This window comes from Drosophila biarmipes, chromosome 3R, assembly GCF_025231255.1.
Source record: "Drosophila biarmipes strain raj3 chromosome 3R, RU_DBia_V1.1, whole genome shotgun sequence".
Taxonomy (NCBI): Eukaryota; Metazoa; Arthropoda; class Insecta; order Diptera; family Drosophilidae; genus Drosophila; species Drosophila biarmipes.
This window is the reverse complement of record NC_066616.1, coordinates 15,528,597-15,545,904: the sequence shown is the minus strand read 5'-3', so window position 1 is coordinate 15,545,904 and position 17,308 is coordinate 15,528,597. Positions and strand designations below refer to the sequence as shown.

Genomic DNA, 17,308 nt, shown 5'->3' with positions numbered 1-17,308 from the left:
TGGGGATTGAACAATGGGAATAAGTTCCTTCTTGACAAATTCGATTTTAACAAAATAGTGGACGATATATGTACAATTGAAAAGCATGATATAGACATGCCTCCTCAGTTGATTTAATACAAGTTTGTTTTGCAAATTCACAAAGTAATTTTATAACTTAATCTAGGCGTATACAAATTTAACAGTCCTCTGGATTTGAGGATGCCACTTAGTTATGAGTGGGCGCTCCACTTTCCCGAAACGGTTCCCTTTTTCGCCACAATGGCGCGGTTTTCCAGCGATTTCCAACAGCGCTGTTAAGATGCATCAAAAGCTAACAGCGCAGAGGCGCCGCGCCGCTGCCCGTCCTCTGCCGCTGCTCTGCCGCTGTTAGACTTCGACGCATCTTAACAGCGCTGCTAAAAACTAACAGTGACGCTTACGTTGGTGCTATCTCCCTCTTACGTGACTCTTACGTCCCTGACACTACGTTTCTGGCGCTTACGTTCCGTAGTTCGATATATCGGTGCAAAAATATAACGGCATAAATATTTATTTTTACTCGAAGCTATCGATTTATTTTTATTCGCAGTAAACAGAGATTTTATCGCGTAGCAGAAAAGTACTTATTAAATGGTAAAAGGCGCCTAAACCAGCCCAATAAAAGTGTCTGGACCAACGGAGCAGCAGCGCGCCCCCTCCAACAGTAAGTAGGTGGCGAAGAAGCGCGGGGAGCAGGCTTTCTGGGCAGCCAGCGAGTACATACACTGGCACGACGTAGACAAAATACTAACCCCTACCCCGTCGCCGCCCCGCCCCCTGCGATTCCACGAACCTTTTTCCACAGCGCACAGGCGACCCAAATTACGACGAGCGTTTTCTCATTACGCATTCCAAGCATGGACGAGGCGAACATACAGGACAAGGAGCGGTTCGCCAGCCGCGAGAACCACTGCGAGATCGAGCGACGTCGCCGCAACAAGATGACGGCCTACATCACCGAGCTCTCGGACATGGTGCCCACCTGCAGTGCCCTGGCCCGCAAGCCGGACAAGCTGACCATCCTCCGCATGGCGGTGGCCCACATGAAGGCCCTGCGCGGCACTGGGAACACCAGCAGCGACGGCACCTACAAGCCCTCCTTCCTCACCGACCAGGAGCTGAAACACCTCATCCTGGAGGCCGCCGACGGATTCCTGTTCGTCGTCTCCTGCGATTCGGGCAGGGTCATCTATGTGTCCGACTCGGTGACCCCCGTGCTCAACTACACGCAAAGCGATTGGTACGGCACCAGCCTGTACGAGCACATTCATCCCGATGATCGCGAGAAGATCCGCGAGCAGCTGTCAACGCAGGAGTCGCAGAATGCCGGCCGCATCCTGGATCTCAAGTCGGGCACGGTGAAGAAGGAGGGCCACCAGTCCAGCATGCGGCTGAGCATGGGTGCCCGTCGTGGTTTCATCTGCCGCATGCGGGTGGGCAATGTGAACCCGGAGTCGATGGTTTCCGGCCACTTGAATCGCCTCAAGCAGCGAAACTCACTGGGACCCTCGCGGGATGGCACCAACTACGCCGTGGTCCACTGCACGGGCTACATCAAGAACTGGCCGCCCACCGACATGTTCCCCAACATGCACATGGAGCGCGACGTGGACGACATGAGCTCGCACTGCTGCCTGGTGGCCATCGGTCGACTGCAGGTCACCTCCACGGCGGCCAACGACATGAGTGGCTCGAATAACCAGAGCGAGTTCATCACGCGTCACGCCATGGATGGCAAGTTCACGTTTGTGGATCAGCGGGTCTTGAACATATTGGGTTACACGCCCACTGAGCTGTTGGGCAAGATCTGCTACGATTTCTTTCATCCCGAGGACCAGAGCCACATGAAGGAGAGCTTCGACCAGGTGCTCAAGCAGAAGGGACAGATGTTCTCGCTCCTGTACAGGGCCAGGGCCAAGAACTCCGAGTACGTCTGGCTGCGCACACAGGCCTATGCCTTTCTGAATCCATACACCGACGAGGTGGAGTACATTGTGTGCACCAACAGCTCGGGAAAGACCATGCACGGTGCTCCCCTCGATGCCGCGGCTGCTCATACGCCCGAGCAAGTGCAGCAGCAACAGCAGCAGGAGCAGCATGTCTATGTGCAGGCTGCCCCAGGAGTGGACTACGCCCGCCGGGAGCTGACCCCCGTGGGCAGTGCTACCAACGATGGCATGTACCAGACGCACATGCTGGCCATGCAGGCTCCGACGCCCCAACAGCAGCAGCAGCAACAACAACAGCGCCCGGGATCGGCGCAGACTACACCTGTGGGCTACACCTATGACACCACTCATTCGCCGTACAGCGCTGGAGGCCCCTCGCCGCTGGCAAAGATTCCCAAATCGGGCACCTCGCCCACGCCGGTGGCACCCAACTCTTGGGCTGCACTGCGTCCACAGCAGCAACAGCAGCAGCAGCCTGTGACCGAGGGCTACCAATACCAGCAGACCAGTCCGGCAAGGTCACCGAGTGGTCCAACCTACACCCAACTGAGTGCCGGAAACGGCAATCGCCAGCAACCGCAGCCAGGTGCATATCAGGCGGGTCCGCCCCCACCACCGCCCAATGCACCGGGAATGTGGGACTGGCAGCAGGCTGGAGCACACCCACATCCGCCGCATCCGACTGCGCATCCGCACCATCCACACGCTCATCCCGGAGGCCCGGCCGGAGCAGGGCAGCCGCAGGGTCAGGAGTTCTCGGACATGCTGCAGATGCTGGACCACAGTGCGCCGACCACGTTTGAGGATCTGAACATCAACATGTTCAGCACGCCGTTTGAGTAGTCCCGCTCACCTCTCGACTCCCGTTCCCTCCCCTCTTAATCTGTGTCTCTCTTAACCACTTCTCAAGTGCAATCCATCTTACATTGTTGAAATAGTTCAGCCAAACGCATGCAAATTGTAATCTCGTAAATAGCATTTTAAGTACATAGCGGTAGTCACGTACACGACGCTGATATCTTTATTTTTGTGTGCTACGTCTTTCCCCTTCCACCTCCCGCCTCCATTTAGCCCGCTCATTGGCCGTGCAAAAGTATTCACAACTAATTACGTTTGTTCAAAGCGAAAGGGAGTATTCGTATGCATCGCTGTATAGCCTATGAATTCTAAACTTTCACATCGATTCTGTAGGATTAAGTTCAAGTGTGACACGCCGTGTGCAGAGTATTCTTTTGTATTTCTCATCAGCATTTCGAAGTTCATGCAACGTATACATATATAAATATACAATTCGTAGAATAATATACAACAAATCGTTAGTTGTAAGCAACACAAGTGCACCACTTGCACTCTCCCCGCGAACAACCCATAACATTGACCCATAACCGCATTTCCCCATAATTTTAGCTCACTTTTCGCCAATGCAATCAAAAGTATATGAGCAACAATATTCGTACTATATATACACACAAATGCTTCATGTGCAGCTTTTCCTTTTGTTCTTATTGCAATTTGTGCAGCGACAACGAAAACTTTCAAGCTCAATACAGTGGCGCTCAAAATTGAATCGCACACACACAACGAGATCATTTGATTACGACAAGTTCAAACATTATATTAGTTAATTAAGCTCGCGTCAAGAAACAAATTTTAAACAATCTTTTAGTCGCTAAGCCCCAACTTCTGTAATTAAGCCACCACAACGATGATAATGCTTAGAACTTTGGGTATTGAGAAAAAATATTTCGGTTTTTAATGAAAATAAACTTAATTACTACAACTATGGAAGTTTATGGAGCTGAGGGTCTATCTCTCGGCCGATTTCACCTCGCTGTCGCTGCTGCCGCCGCTGTGCTGGAGAGCTGCCCTCCTGAAGTCCCGGAACCTGGGTCTCTTGGCTGGACTGTCGGCGGGGGAGCCGTCGGAGGAGGTTCTGCGCTTGGAGCCGCCCTCCTTTTCCTGCTCCTCATTGTCGCTGGGATCACTCTGTTCCGCCTTGATTTGATCTTCCCGCTTCTTGCGGGCATTCAGCCAGGCCATCATGGTTTTGTTCATCGGTGGCTTTGCGGGCTTGGCGGCCAGCTCGACGGGCTTGTTGCACTCCTCGCTCTTGTTCCGCGAATTGTTCACCAGCTTGGCCACTCGATGCCACTTGAGCTCGGTGGCCGGACGCAAAGTGGCCAGAGCCTCAGCGTCGCTCACTCGCTTGAAGTCCAGCCAATCCTAGAAGTTAAAATAATGCTAAATTAAGCCTGGATCAAAGGAAGGTTCTTCGACTCACATTCATCTGCTGCTCGGTTTCGAGGATGGCGGGCATGCGGTAGTGCATCCAGGACATGATCTTGCTGGACTGGAAGGTAATGATGCTGTAGCTGTACATCTTGTCGCCGCTCTCATCTTCCCAAACGTCGAAGAGGCCGGCCATCCGCAGCAGCTTTACGTCCTTCGGCGACCAGGTGCTCTTGTCGTAGATCAGGGCATCGCCCGCCTGGGGAACAAATACCAGGTAAGCTTCTCGCTCCGAGGGCTTCTTTGCCGGACCAGCCGTCTGCCACTCGTAGAATCCCTCGCAGATAACCACACAGCGCTGACCGCGTTTGAAGGGACGTCGATACAGCTTGGAGTCCATCAGATGCTCCAGTCGGCAGTTGTTAGTGGTGAGGCCGTGTCGCCGGTAGTCTCCCTTGTGCCAGAAGGGGATCATACCCCACATCATGGGCATAACCACGCGGGCGCACTTCTGATCCTCGGCATCCGAGAAGTGAGCTGCCGACACTATCACGGGTGTAATGTCAGTGGGCGCTATGTTATAGGAGGCCTGATAGCGCCTTCCCAGGTTGAATTCCGCCCGCCACTCGGGAGTCTCCAGGTCAGATCCTTCCTCATCCTTGACCTTATCATCGTTCCCATTGGATTCCGGCTCCTTTTTGATGGTTTTCTTGGGATATTTACAGGCACACAAAATCTCATCCGGGTCTAGAGTTCTAACAAAGCGGTTAATTGAGCTTTTAATAGTAGGGTTCATCTACATACAAGCATGTTCGGCCACACATTGGAGAAATAAATAAATAATTAATTTCGAAACGAAAAGTGTAAACAAATATATTTCGATAGAATCTATAGAAACAGCCGCGGACCAGGGATGGACAAACTTGCGTCGGCGGGGGCTATCGATAAGTTAGCGAGGACACCCACCTCGGTACTCAAACCTGTGCCGTTGTATGTAGCGAGGACACCCTCCAAACATTTATGTGGGACCATACTCAAAATTTTCTTGATATATTTGGTATTTTTCCGAGTTTACCGATAACACGGTCTTACCAAAACGTTACCAGCTGTATCCGAGACACCTACCAACCCGCAGGTTCTAACTTTTAGAACTAAATACCATAATATTTAAGGAATATCCACCTCTGGTCACACCAGGTACCATCACAAAAAAAGAAACAAAACAGCACTGTGTTTTCCTGCCAGTTCTAAGGTAAAAAAAAAGGAAAATGGGCGAACGCTACAACATCCACAGCCAGCTGGAGCATCTGCAGAGCAAGTACATCGGCACGGGACACGCGGATACCACGAAGTTCGAGTGGCTGACCAACCAGCACCGCGACTCTTTGGCCAGCTACATGGGACACTACGATATTCTCAACTACTTTGCCATTGCCGAAAACGAATCAAAGGCCCGCGTGCGCTTCAACCTGATGGAAAGGATGCTACAGCCTTGTGGACCGCCGCCAGAAAAGCAAGAGGATTAAGGAAATGCAATTTAAATACATTAAACAAATTTATAAACAAGAAAACAGCGTTTGCCAGGGGTGGATTGTTCGATACTCTGCAATATATCGATATTATTATCAATAACCTCGGGAGACATCGCGGCTATCGCTTGTCTAACATCACTAAGAAAAAGCTTTTCACTCGATATAATAACTTATTTTCGTTTCAATTGTTAATTTTCGAGTGCTAGTTGCTTTAAAGTATCCCTAAATTAGCCAATGCCGCACCAAAGCAAAGTACGTTGCCGTGTTTACCCCAAAAAACTAGCCATCCCAAAGTAACCCTCAAAAATCCGCACAAAAACGCTGCACAGGAAAACGGTAAAACTGCAATACAGCAGCAGCCACAACAACAATAACACGTCGGGAGCATCTTGTGCGAAAATTCGCGGCCAACAAAAGAGAGATCCCAGGCGCAATTGGCAATTGCGTAGAACACACATATAGAGGTGTCTGTGCCCAGCACACCAGTGCAAGTGACTGTGTGTTGGTCAAAATGAGTGCACGAAAATTGCGCGCCGATGAGTGATGTGCCGAAAAACAAGAAAACAAGAGCAAAGGCCAGCAGGGCGACGCATTAGCTTATAAATAGTGACAAACCGAAGCAGGCCTACTGTGATTTCCCAGCTGCCCAATCAGCCTGTCTGCCTCTGCCCAAAGTTCTTGCGAAAGCTCTTTTTTCGCCAGCCAACCCGGGCCGTGCCTATTCGCATGGCCGCCACAGTGGCCTGGTACTGCGGCGTTGCCAGACACGGCCGAGAAAAAGCGTAATTCACCAACTGAGTGCTCATGGCATGATTAACGAAAAGTCTGCATATTTCCCCCGTGTGTGAGGCTGCAAATGTTTATAAACAATAGCTGCAATAACAATAAGCAGCAACAATCAGCATTTGCGAGCTGCCCGCAGTGAATACGGCAACACTCGCGCATATCTGCGCTTCGCTTTTCGGGAGCACAGGGCAGGCGAAGGCGACGAGCCAGCGAGAGCGGGGTAAGGAGGCAGTGACGGGGGCACAAAAAGCCCACGACATCGTCGAGTTGAAAATTTTCGCGAAACCGATAAAGTTAAAAATAAATGTTTACTGTGCAGCGGCATCGGGGCTGCGGGGAAAATCGCAATTAACCCCTCGCCGCCCCCCGGACACCCTAGTGTTAAATGTAATTCTTCGATGGCTCGCGCTCGATTGTATTGAATAATTCGTTGCCTCATTGAGTGTGTGGCAAGGGGGTGAGGCGGGGGCGGTGGCGGGGTGACAGGCAGCCCCTCTTTTTCGTGTGCCTCTCTCCCCACCGCCTTTCGCAAGGAAAACGGAACGGCGCAAAGAAAGAACCGTAATCGTGGGCAATAGGAACGAAGAGAAGCAAAGAAGCGAAGGGAAAACAAAAGAAATGCCATGTCCTTCTTCTTCTCCCCGCCGTGTTTGTCCTGGAATGCCCGATTAGTCTTTCAATCCCCATTCCAGCTACTAACTTTAAATCGTGGAAAGTGATTTCTGGACCTTTGGCTAAAACTCGCTCGACTCCTTTGTTCCAGCTCCTCTGAATCTAAAACCATCTCCTGGAATCTTCCCAATCGAATCCGAAGCCTGCAAGAAACCCACATAGGACCCGCACATACATAGCTCGAGCTAGGAAGCAAGTGAATCCTCTGCGGGAGACGCTCTCCTCCTGATCGCTTGGAAGTGGAAGCGAAGCCTACTGCCGCTGCCGAATAATGAGTCGACATGAAGGTGAGTCCCTGGAAGCAGCATCAAGTAGAAGGCCAGCGGTGATAACCCCCGATCCCCACCAGGTGTCAGCTGCGATTCATGTCTCAAGAGCAACTTCAATGGACGGCGCTACAAGTGCTTGATCTGCTATGACTACGACCTGTGCGCCGACTGTTACGAGGATGGCGTCACCTCCACGCGCCACCTGGTCGAGCATCCCATGCAGTGCATCCTCACCCGCTCCGACATCGAGCTGTACTTCGGCGGCGAGATGCTAACCTCGGACCAGCCGCAGAGCTTCACCTGTCCCTACTGCAAGAAGATGGGCTTCAGCGACGCCACCCTGCTGGAGCACGTCTCCGCCGAGCACACGGAGACCAGTCTGGAGGTGGTCTGTCCGGTCTGTGCCGGTCTGCCTGGCGGCGAGCCGAATCTAGTCACAGATGACTTTGCCGGTCACCTCACCCTGGAGCATCGCCAGGGGCCGCGCGAGCTGATTTCCTTTCTGATATCCTTTTCAAGCAAAAACGTTGCATCTTATTTGGGTATAGTGCCCAGCTGCATCTCTGATCTCAGGGTATTTTAAAGCACTGCCTCTGGATGTAGAATATTAGAATATTAATTTAATACATTTTGTTTTGGAAGACTTTTCCTACACTTCTACTGCTATTACATGATTAGCGCTCACAAACAGAGCTCCCCATTTACCAAACTGTCAGAGAAAGATATAGTTTAGGACCAGATCACTGAGCATTTCCGTTCTAAGAAATATTTATTTTCAGAATATGTATGTTTTTATTCTGCGCTGTATTTTTCGATAATGATGAGTTGCCTTTTTGAAAAGTAAAACGCAATATTTTGGTAATTAAATCATCCTGACCCATCTGGCCACCTTAAACATTCTGAGACAGGCTAAGCTTAATTATTTTATAATTGAGAAAAATTGTGATCTGCTTACACACAATTGTAGAGAAATTTGAAATTGGACAAAGCCACTATTTTGTCTGGTGCCTCGAATAACAAGCAGGTAGAAGCGGTGTGATTCAGTTTGAATTGGTTCATAAACATTTCTATAATGTGACTACACTTTTGTGGAACTCTCTGTTTGTTTTTTAAGACTAGGTTTTATTGCGCTAATAAACAACCTGAGATTTTATTGGCTTGTCTGCAACGAGCCGTTTAAGTATCCATATTAAACTTTGCGCTAGCTTCACAGTGTAACCTTGAAGAATTTGCGATGCAGCTGAAGGCATTTAATTTGTAAAATATTTCAACTAATCATAAGATAAAAATTGCAAATGCAAACCCATGGTTGCCTTAACCTGTAGACAATACGACGAGCCCTCGGCTATCCGTCATGGCGGTGGAGTACGTCGCATCCCAGGACGCACCCTCGGCGGACCGCGGACACGTCGCTCCAATATGCACTTCAGCTCGTCGAGCGGGCTGTCGGCCTTGTCGCCCTCGGGCCGGGAATCGGTGGATCCCATCGCGGAACTGCTGTCGCAGCTTTCGGGAGTGCGGAGGGGCGGACCGCCCACATCGCAGCTGCAGCAGCTACAGATGCAGATGCAGTTGGATCGCCAGCAGGTGACGGTAAGGGAGGGTCCTCCGCCCCATATATCCATTATATTTCTGTGTATAAGGAAACTGCGACTTTCGTTTGTCTTGCTTTTGCGCTTGCATTATTTTAGGCATCGCGCCAAATCGATCGGCTGCCAAGGCGTGCGCATCCCATAGTCTCAACATCGAACTCGAATGCCGCCATGGCCGAGGTGATCAGCGGCGGAGCAGGCGGCAGTGGCGCAGTTGGAAGCGGCAGTGGCGGCGGCAGTGGGGGCACGGCACCGCCCAACCTGCGCACCACCGAGTGGCCGGTGACAGCCAGCTTCTCGACATCGGCCAGCAATCATTCGCAGACTCAGTCGAGTCTGGCCGCCAACAGCCTCAATGCCAGAGAAGTAGTTCATCCCGCTGGCCAGCACACCCTGTGGTCAAATGTCCACTAATCCCCCATGTCTTGTTCTGCAGGCGATCGGAACGAGCAGCAGTGCAGCCAACAATGCCCTCGGCATCGGTGTGGGCGTCGGCGGAACGGCCAACGGCAACGGCGGAGCAGGTTCATCCGGAGTGGCAGCTGGAGCCGGAGGAGCCAGCCAGACGGGTGGTCAGGGTGCAGCGGCAGCTGGCGAGACTTTATTGCTGGCCCAGTTCATGCAGCCTACCCTCAGCGAGGCCGAGTGGGCGATGGTGGAGAGCATGCGAGCAGATCGGTGAGTAGTACCATCTAATGGAAATGCTCGAGGTGTTTTTGTGAAATGTGTCTATTTTCACAAGATTTATTTTGTTGATCTACCATGTCCTTGGAGGTATCCGAGAAACCACACTATGACCAGTCCCTGAGTGCCAACTAATCTGAGTTCTTCTCTCTCTAGCTCCATGTTCGTGCAGTCGCTTATGCTATCGATGCTTTGCAACGAGGCGTTGGACTTGAATGCCTCCGATGAAAGCCTGGCCAAGAGTGATAATGTAAATAGGGGGCAACAGCAGGAGGACGCCGAGGCCGAGGCGCAGGCGGAGACGCTGCTGAACAACAATGCCGATGCGGAGCAGCAGCAGCAGCCCCAACCGGCGGCGATGGTGCGACAGGTGAATCAAATGCAACAAACCTCGCCGGAGGACTTTGTTTGCGATGAGTATCGCTATAAAAACAAAAAAGCCAACACAACACAAACGAGCGGCACAGGAGGCGGTGGAGGAGGAGGAGGAGTAGGTGGCGTGGGCGGCGGCTTGGGGGGAGCAGGAGCCACTGCAGCCCCAGGTGGGGGTGCTGGTGGAGCTGGCAGTAAGCCAACAGCTGACAGAGGCATCGAGAGGCGCGGCGGTCGTCCGCCTCCTGCGGAGATGGCCACGGGCTCGCAGCAGCCACAGCAGCAGCAGTCCACGGCCAATCCGGCGGCGTCCCAGCAGAAATACAAACAGAGCGCTAATGCAGCGGCGGCGGCGGCAAACACAAATCAAATTCCCGACACTAGGTAGTGCCTCTGATGAAGATCACCACGAATTGCATCAACAACAACAAGAGTAACAACAACCACACCCAATGTAGCTGCAGCAGCAACAAAAATCTATCACCACCACTAAACACCGCAACAGCAAAGGAATCAGCAACGGAGTCCGAAGCAACAGCAGATTGAACTACAAACCAACACAGCCGTTGAAGTAACAACCGGAGTGGGGGGTAGCTGCTGCTCTGGATGAAATCCGATTCGTCTTAGGCAGTTGCTGACGCATCCGCCGCAGCAATTTCGTCAAAAGGAAAACTATATTATGTATCGTTTATTAAATATATTAAAATTTATATAATTATAAAAAGAAGAGAAGATGTGCAGCAAAAAAATTATTGTAATCATTGAATTAATTATAATTTAAAGAAACCACAATTTTGTCCGTCGACTGTGCTTTGGCTTTATTCGATACACAATTCTCAGCGTAAGGATATGGAAGCTTAAGTTTTAAAATTATACAATTCATTAAAGCAATTTTTCGCGATATGTGTTTCAAATTAATATTCGATTCAAAGACTTAGATTGCGTATTTTCTAGTGGAATTGCTCCGGTTCCTCTATAAACTACATACTCCTCCTGAGATAGTTAGCTTGACTAAATTACTGGAAACTTAAATACTAATCCGTTAAACCGCCTAAGAGCTGAAATTTTGAGACATCCAAGGCTGGCAGACTGTCCAGGTCATACGCACTTTGGACTCCCCTTGGTCTAAGGCAGAACAATTGCTCCACAGCTTTCTTGATCTGCTGCTCCGAGCAATAAGGATTGACCATGACAATGGAGTGGGCAAGCATCTTTGCCAGTTTCTTGAACAGAAATCGATTGGCGATAAGACCCTCCTCTAAAGGACTCATCAAATAACGCACAATCCACGGTCGAATGCGAAGCACGCAGCTGGCCAGCAGCACCTCGTCCACCAAATCGATCGATGGACTTGATATTTGAGTGGCGAACTCGTCCTCGCTATCCTCGCTAAATAACAGACGGAACTTGTACCTGAGGCGATCCTCGCAACGCCAATCCGCCTCCAGCAAGCGAACCAAACAGGCATTGAGTCGCCTTCTTTGCGCATAGAGCTCGCAGGGCCAACGACTCTGACGAAGGTCCACTTCGCTGTGATGTGCGCTTGCCGATCTTACGGTTGGGGGTGTGGGCGGGTCTTCAATCTTTTCAGGCAGTTCGGCATTTTCAATTTCCTCCAGAATGGCCGAGATTTGCGGATCGTCGTTCACAGCCGTGGGCTCGATACCAAAGATGTAGTTTAAATCGGTGGGCTCATCGCCGAACAACATGGCCAGCTCCTGGGCCACGGCATCTTCGGTTGCGGAGAAGGGGGATTCTTGATTAACCTGTGGCTTATGCTCAGGAGTTTGGTTTTTTCTCCGGCATCGTCGACAGAGCGACTCCTTCTGAACTTCCGCCTCTTCGAGGCTAGCCTGAAACATATCGATTTTCCGCCGTAGTTCATAGCTACCATCATTTTCCTCCCCTGCAGGAGAGCCGTGACCATTTTGGACTTCTATGACAGTTGTTTGTGTGGCCTTATCCACCAGGAGGCACCCTGCTTTGATGGGTACCACATCCTCTTCAGCTGAAAGCTGCATTTGGTCGAAAAGTGTATTGGCCAGGCGGCACTCCTGGGTGTTCCTCCGCACCGCGGCAATCTGTGGATGTACAGATAAGATAAGCAAGGCCCAGATAGCTCACACATCCATCTACCGTCTTGACCATGGCTCTCTGGTAGATCTGAGCAGCCATGCAGGCCTTCTTCGCCTTGTCCTCCAGTTGCTCCAAGCTCGCGGGAATGCAGGCCCAAGCCGTGGGCTTGTGGCGATTCCGGGATTTGTTGGCCCAGGCGCAGACGTTCTCCTGCAGCTGGCGCTCCAAGTAGCGTACATACTGCTGGCGTACCTAAACAGGATCGGAAATTAAGAAAACATATACATATTGGTCAAAATGCTCTCCTGACATAAACATTTTTCCAATGACATACCACTTCTGTGAGGACCACAAAATCATTATTTCCTTCGTGTAGCATACTTAGCCTTTGGTCTAGGGTTTATTGTCTGCACTTTAATTGACTTTGTTCATATTGGCGCTGTTTTTAAACGGCTAAGCGGGGATTTTGGTCAAATTGGAATTTAAACAATTTGCCAATGTTGCCACCTGTTACAGAACAGATGCTCCGAAAAAAGTGTGACCAGGTTGGTGCACTGCCTAACTAGCAGAGGCCTGGTTTCTCATCCTCATGTTAAACTAAAAGTTGGTTTTAAAATCCGTCTTCTTGTTTTTAAACAACTTTTGTGAAAAACATTAGGATAAAACGGCGGACCCTTTAACCTATAATACACTTCAGACGCGATAGAATTGGTCCTCTTCATAATTTGTTTTTAAAAATATAGTAGTAAATAAATTAGGATTGAGATTAATAATTGATTTTAAAAATGACGAATGATCTTTATCGCTTTTAAGTGCCTTGTGCTGGGCACATATCAATCTTATCACTATCTTTTCGTTGAATGACTTCTATTTTTTTTGCTTAAAAATAATAAGTTAATGGAGTATGTTAAAACATTTAAAAAAGAAATCTTCTCGAATTCATAAAATACAGATTACGTAGTCCACAGTAGTTGATTTTTGCAGAGCCAACGGAACTTTATATTCCGTGTTGTTTATTACAAATCGTTATTTTGAACAACAACAAAATTAAGCGTGAGGAGAAACTATTATAATATAATGAATAATTATGTTTTAGGGCTAATCTTCTAAAGCCGCTGCCAATATTTGGCTTAATTTTGAATATCAATCGATCTTCGTTTCACTTCGGTTCACTGCCTCATTCCCAGCTAGTCCAGAAACATGTTGTCGTCGTCAAAGGTGAAGACGTTGTTGCGTGCTGGCTGGGCGGGATTAGCGGCATCGGCTCGTGCTTGGCTGCTGTCCGCCGTGGCCTGGCTACTGGTGTTATTGGCCGGCAATGGATTGTCCGTTCCTGTGGCGGTACTGGCCGAACTCCTGGCGGAGTTGTTACCATCGGCCCCCATCTCTGGTCCGAATCCGTCGAGCATTACGAACTCCTCGTCGGCTTCGCTGCCATCGTCCGCAAGGGACTTTCGGCAAATGGGACAGGTGCTGTGCAAACTGAGCCATGGCACGATGCAGTTCTCGTGGTACAGGTGCGAGCAGGGTAGCTTGCGTACGGTCTCGTCTATCTTGAAGTCGTCCCAGCAAATGGAGCACTGAATCTTGCGATCCACCTCCTCGGCACTGATTTGCACATTTGGTATCTCGTTAATACGCTGTTCCGACAATGGCGGCGGTCCTGAGGTCTCCATTTGGTTGAGCATTTGGGTGACAATGGTGTCCAGTCCTTCGCGGCCCCACGCATAGTCTCCTGGGTTGCCCATGAAGAACATGTGCGAGTTGCCGCCACCACCGACTCCTCCTCCACCTGGTCCGGTGACTATTTCGGCCGTGGCGCCGGCCAGTGGCAGGCTCTGCAGAAAATCAAAGAGCACATTGTCCAATCTGTCCAGATTGGCCGGACGCACTCGTCCACCGGCGGTCAGTCCGCCACCTGAGCCACTGCCCGAGGGTCCGCCGAAGCCGCCCAGGTGGAGCACATTGCTGTGCCGCCTGTTTGGCTCGATAGTGATCTCCAAGTTGGGCACATTTCGCATGTTCAGCAACGAAACAATATCGTTGCGCAGCGATTCCACGTTCACCTGAGATCCGCCCGAAGAGCTGCCCCTGCTCAGCGTATCGTGGGAGCCGGAGGAGCCACTGCCACTGCTTCCGGATCTAGCGCCGCTGGAGGCCCCAGCCGCCGGAGTAATCATCTCCGGCGCATTCGCCGGCAGCTCCTCCACGAAGCCATTGGCGCACAACGGGCAGGTGAAGTCCGAGTTGGGAATGTTGATCTCCACGTTGCACATGTGGCAGAAGAAGCGCTTGGACTCCGCGGATCGGTCCTCCACCACCATAGCCTCGGCCATCCTGCGGCAGCTTTTTTATTTCCCTGCAGCGGCTCTGCTGGCGATTGTGCAAGATTGTCGCCCTCTGGGTGTTGTTGCTGGCCGGCGGCTCTAGACGTTGCTTTGCACAGAGGAGGACGTGGTACGCACACCTGTCGCCACGCCGGTCATTGGGTTCGTTCAGAATTATTGGGAATTTAAGTAAGAGAACTTAATTTTTCTATAAATAAGGCCCTTTTAAAGTGGCCTTTGGCGCAGAAGTAGCGAAATCCCACCATTGGGCGAGAAATAGCTGTTATCGATGGTGCCGCCAGCTATTGACCGGTAAAGTAACTAAATTTAGCTAGATGTGGCTGATGACTACTTTTAAACTTTGAAATGCGTTGATTATATTTACTTTATACTTAAAAACCACCTAACTCAGGAATTCCAAAACTGTATTCGTATTCATTTCAGATAATAAAAAACCTTGACCTTAAGAAAACGGATAAAGTTGGCTTTAAAATAGCCAATTCGACTTCAGATGTCCTCAGTAGACGTTGCCAGACTACTCCAATTCGGCCAGTCAATTTTAGCCAATTTCACACTGACAGTCCGGCAACGCGGGGCAGAAACAAAAAGTCATCTTCCCAGGCGGCGTTTAGCATTTTGCAAAATTTCCATTTTCCTGCTGATTATATTGCGCTGAGCGAACAGAACCGCCACCATGTCGATTCTAGCCTACAACGGAGGATGCGTAGTGGCCATGCGCGGCAAGGACTGCGTGGCCATCGCCACGGATCACCGTTTTGGTATCCAGGCTCAGACGATCTCCACGGACTTCAAAAAGGTGTTCCACATCGGTCCGCGGATGTTCCTCGGGCTCACCGGCCTGCAGACCGACATCCTGACTGTTCGCGATCGCCTGATGTTCCGCAAGAACCTGTACGAGACGCGCGAGAACCGCGAGATGTGCCCCAAGCCCTTCTCCGCTATGATGTCCAGCTTCCTGTACGAGCACCGCTTCGGCCCGTACTTCATTGAGCCTGTGGTGGCCGGTTTGGACCCCAAAACCTTTGAGCCCTTCATCTGCAACATGGATCTGATCGGCTGCCCCAACGCCCCGGATGACTTCGTGGTGGCCGGCACCTGTGCGGAGCAGCTGTACGGCATGTGCGAGACCCTGTGGAAACCCGATCTGGAGCCGGACCAGCTGTTCGAGGTCATCGCCCAGTCCATTGTGAACGCCTTCGATCGCGACGCTATGAGCGGTTGGGGTGCCACCGTCTATATTATCGAGAAGGACAAGATCACGGAGCGCACGCTGAAGACCCGCATGGACTAGATGAGTTTAGGAGTTCCCCTGGTGATTTTGTAAACAACATTAACCGAAATACACATACAAATAAAATTTGTTTAGGTACAAAATTGGCGTGTTTCCTTTGTCGCAAAAAAACCTATTTAAAAACATTTATTGCAAGTTATTGTTTACATTTTAAAGTTGTATATTGAAAATTCAGGATCAAAATAAGTTCGTTATGCACAAAATCTCTTCACTTAATGATAGCTTATTGCTCATCCGTCCACTCTATGGACTTCTTAGCCAACAACATGGCAGCCTCCTCGGTTTTAGCACCACCGATAAACCCGTTGTGGTGCACAAAGACCAAATCTTTGATGCCCGCCTTCTCGCTCAGCTCATCGTCTCTCAATCCTCTCCAGGGGGTGGGCAGGAACTTGCGACCCAGAAAACTGCTGGGCGTCACCGGGACTCCGGCCACCCGCCAGCTGCTGCCATCGTTGAAGACGATCAGCTTGGGCACTCCCTCCACCTGGTACTCTTTCTCCAGATCGGCCAGGTGAGCCCTCCAGGGGCAGAAGGTCTTCAGGACGAGAATCTCGCCGGTGGGATAGACGCTTTTAGCCTGCTCCAAAGCCTCACGTACATGATCCCTGCCGGCAATCCAAGAGCAGGCCACCTCCAAAACGTTTTGCACAAACTCCTGGCCAGCCGTTTCCATTGCCAGTCGGAATCGGTCTTCAATGTCCACACCAGTTTCCTGCCAGCTGGGATTCAGCTTTCCAATGCGGGCGGATAGATGGGTAGAGATTTTGTAGATGGGCTCGCCACCCTCAAACATGGGCACTCCATTGTCGATAGCGTCCAGTTCGCAAATGAAGTTCCTGTAAACCTGGACGAATGCGAGTTGTAGGTTCCCTGGCGAGAGCTGGATGCCCTTTTCCCGCTGCAGAATGCTCTGGATGATACGCTCGCCATAGTGGCTGTAAACCAGGCCAGCACTGCTTAGCCTGGAGGATATAACCATTAGGTTAGATGGGTTCGTTGAGCTTACCCTAGAAAACTCACCTTATAACGTTGAAATCTTCACTCACTTCCGGGCGAATGGACTTGAAAGTTTCCTTAAAGGTTTGCTGATGGTGATCGTACCATTTCTTGGCAGGATCATAAACGCCACCCACATCCACGATAATGTCGCATTTTTCTCGCAATGCCTTGTCGTCCCGGCTGCGAAAAATCTCAGCGTTTTTAAACTCATCCAACTGCTTGAGCATGAAACATGCTACCACCTCATCGCAGTGAAAAGTACCGCTGTGGGTCCCGATCCACAGTGGGGAACGTTTTGGTGGGGTGCCGCCAGTCATTTTAGATAGTGTTCCTGGACCAAAGAGTGCAGTTTAGTTTAGTTATCTCAAATAAATAAAGATTTCAGCCAAAACGTACGAAAACGCGGTAACAGTCGGAACATTAGTGAAGGACTTAGCTCGATATACTTTCGATAACTCAGGGCTGGTGGCACTGTCGGTTCAGAT

General features: G+C 50.5%; 8 protein-coding genes across 10 annotated transcripts; 4 read left to right on the top strand and 4 right to left on the bottom strand.

Annotated features, from left to right (window-relative positions):
• The first annotated feature begins 526 nt into the window (after window positions 1-526).
• LOC108031818 (aryl hydrocarbon receptor nuclear translocator homolog) lies at window positions 527-3,750 on the top strand. The gene is made up of 2 exons (XM_017105548.3): window positions 527-685; window positions 827-3,750. The coding sequence occupies exon 2, from the start codon at window positions 879-881 to the stop codon at window positions 2,811-2,813; it is 1,935 nt and encodes a 644-aa protein (XP_016961037.1). The 5' UTR covers window positions 527-685; window positions 827-878; the 3' UTR covers window positions 2,814-3,750.
• LOC108031819 (abasic site processing protein HMCES) lies at window positions 3,699-5,137 on the bottom strand. The gene is made up of 3 exons (XM_017105550.3): window positions 5,004-5,137; window positions 4,252-4,954; window positions 3,699-4,193 (listed from the first exon to the last, which is right to left on the bottom strand). The coding sequence occupies exons 1-3, from the start codon at window positions 5,021-5,023 to the stop codon at window positions 3,777-3,779; spliced, it is 1,140 nt and encodes a 379-aa protein (XP_016961039.1). The 5' UTR covers window positions 5,024-5,137; the 3' UTR covers window positions 3,699-3,776.
• Window positions 5,138-5,377: 240 nt separating this feature from the next.
• On the top strand, window positions 5,378-5,770 carry LOC108031755 (splicing factor 3B subunit 5). The gene has a single exon (XM_017105460.2). The coding sequence runs from the start codon at window positions 5,468-5,470 to the stop codon at window positions 5,723-5,725; it is 258 nt and encodes an 85-aa protein (XP_016960949.1). The 5' UTR covers window positions 5,378-5,467; the 3' UTR covers window positions 5,726-5,770.
• A 59-nt stretch (window positions 5,771-5,829) lies between these two features.
• LOC108031752 (E3 ubiquitin-protein ligase Kcmf1) lies at window positions 5,830-10,898 on the top strand. Of its 3 annotated transcripts, none has more exons than XM_017105456.3 (7): window positions 5,830-5,983; window positions 7,281-7,476; window positions 7,539-7,963; window positions 8,791-9,051; window positions 9,150-9,416; window positions 9,487-9,728; window positions 9,891-10,898. In XM_017105456.3, exons 2-7 carry the CDS (start codon window positions 7,461-7,463, stop codon window positions 10,492-10,494), a joined length of 1,815 nt encoding a protein of 604 aa, XP_016960945.1. In that variant the 5' UTR covers window positions 5,830-5,983; window positions 7,281-7,460; the 3' UTR covers window positions 10,495-10,898. The 3 variants fall into 3 exon arrangements, with proteins under 3 accessions (XP_016960945.1, XP_016960946.1, XP_016960947.1); XM_017105457.3 differs by lacking the exon at window positions 5,830-5,983 and adding an exon at window positions 6,029-6,737; XM_017105458.3 differs by lacking the exon at window positions 5,830-5,983 and adding an exon at window positions 6,750-6,904.
• LOC108031753 (uncharacterized) lies at window positions 10,438-12,702 on the bottom strand. Its single transcript, XM_017105459.3, has 3 exons — window positions 12,517-12,702; window positions 12,243-12,434; window positions 10,438-12,187 (listed from the first exon to the last, which is right to left on the bottom strand). The coding sequence occupies exons 1-3, from the start codon at window positions 12,559-12,561 to the stop codon at window positions 11,141-11,143; spliced, it is 1,284 nt and encodes a 427-aa protein (XP_016960948.1). The 5' UTR covers window positions 12,562-12,702; the 3' UTR covers window positions 10,438-11,140.
• A 451-nt stretch (window positions 12,703-13,153) lies between these two features.
• On the bottom strand, window positions 13,154-14,773 carry LOC108032181 (E3 ubiquitin-protein ligase Iruka). Its single transcript, XM_017106036.3, has one exon. The coding sequence runs from the start codon at window positions 14,516-14,518 to the stop codon at window positions 13,370-13,372; it is 1,149 nt and encodes a 382-aa protein (XP_016961525.1). The 5' UTR covers window positions 14,519-14,773; the 3' UTR covers window positions 13,154-13,369.
• Window positions 14,774-15,066: 293 nt separating this feature from the next.
• On the top strand, window positions 15,067-15,904 carry LOC108032115 (proteasome subunit beta type-3). Its single transcript, XM_017105947.2, has one exon. It carries the CDS (start codon window positions 15,204-15,206, stop codon window positions 15,819-15,821), a length of 618 nt encoding a protein of 205 aa, XP_016961436.1. The 5' UTR covers window positions 15,067-15,203; the 3' UTR covers window positions 15,822-15,904.
• An 8-nt stretch (window positions 15,905-15,912) lies between these two features.
• On the bottom strand, window positions 15,913-17,294 carry LOC108032114 (MYG1 protein C27H6.8). Its single transcript, XM_017105946.2, has 3 exons — window positions 17,220-17,294; window positions 16,845-17,154; window positions 15,913-16,786 (listed from the first exon to the last, which is right to left on the bottom strand). Exons 1-3 carry the CDS (start codon window positions 17,242-17,244, stop codon window positions 16,045-16,047), a joined length of 1,077 nt encoding a protein of 358 aa, XP_016961435.1. The 5' UTR covers window positions 17,245-17,294; the 3' UTR covers window positions 15,913-16,044.
• Between the last annotated feature and the right edge of the window lie 14 nt (window positions 17,295-17,308).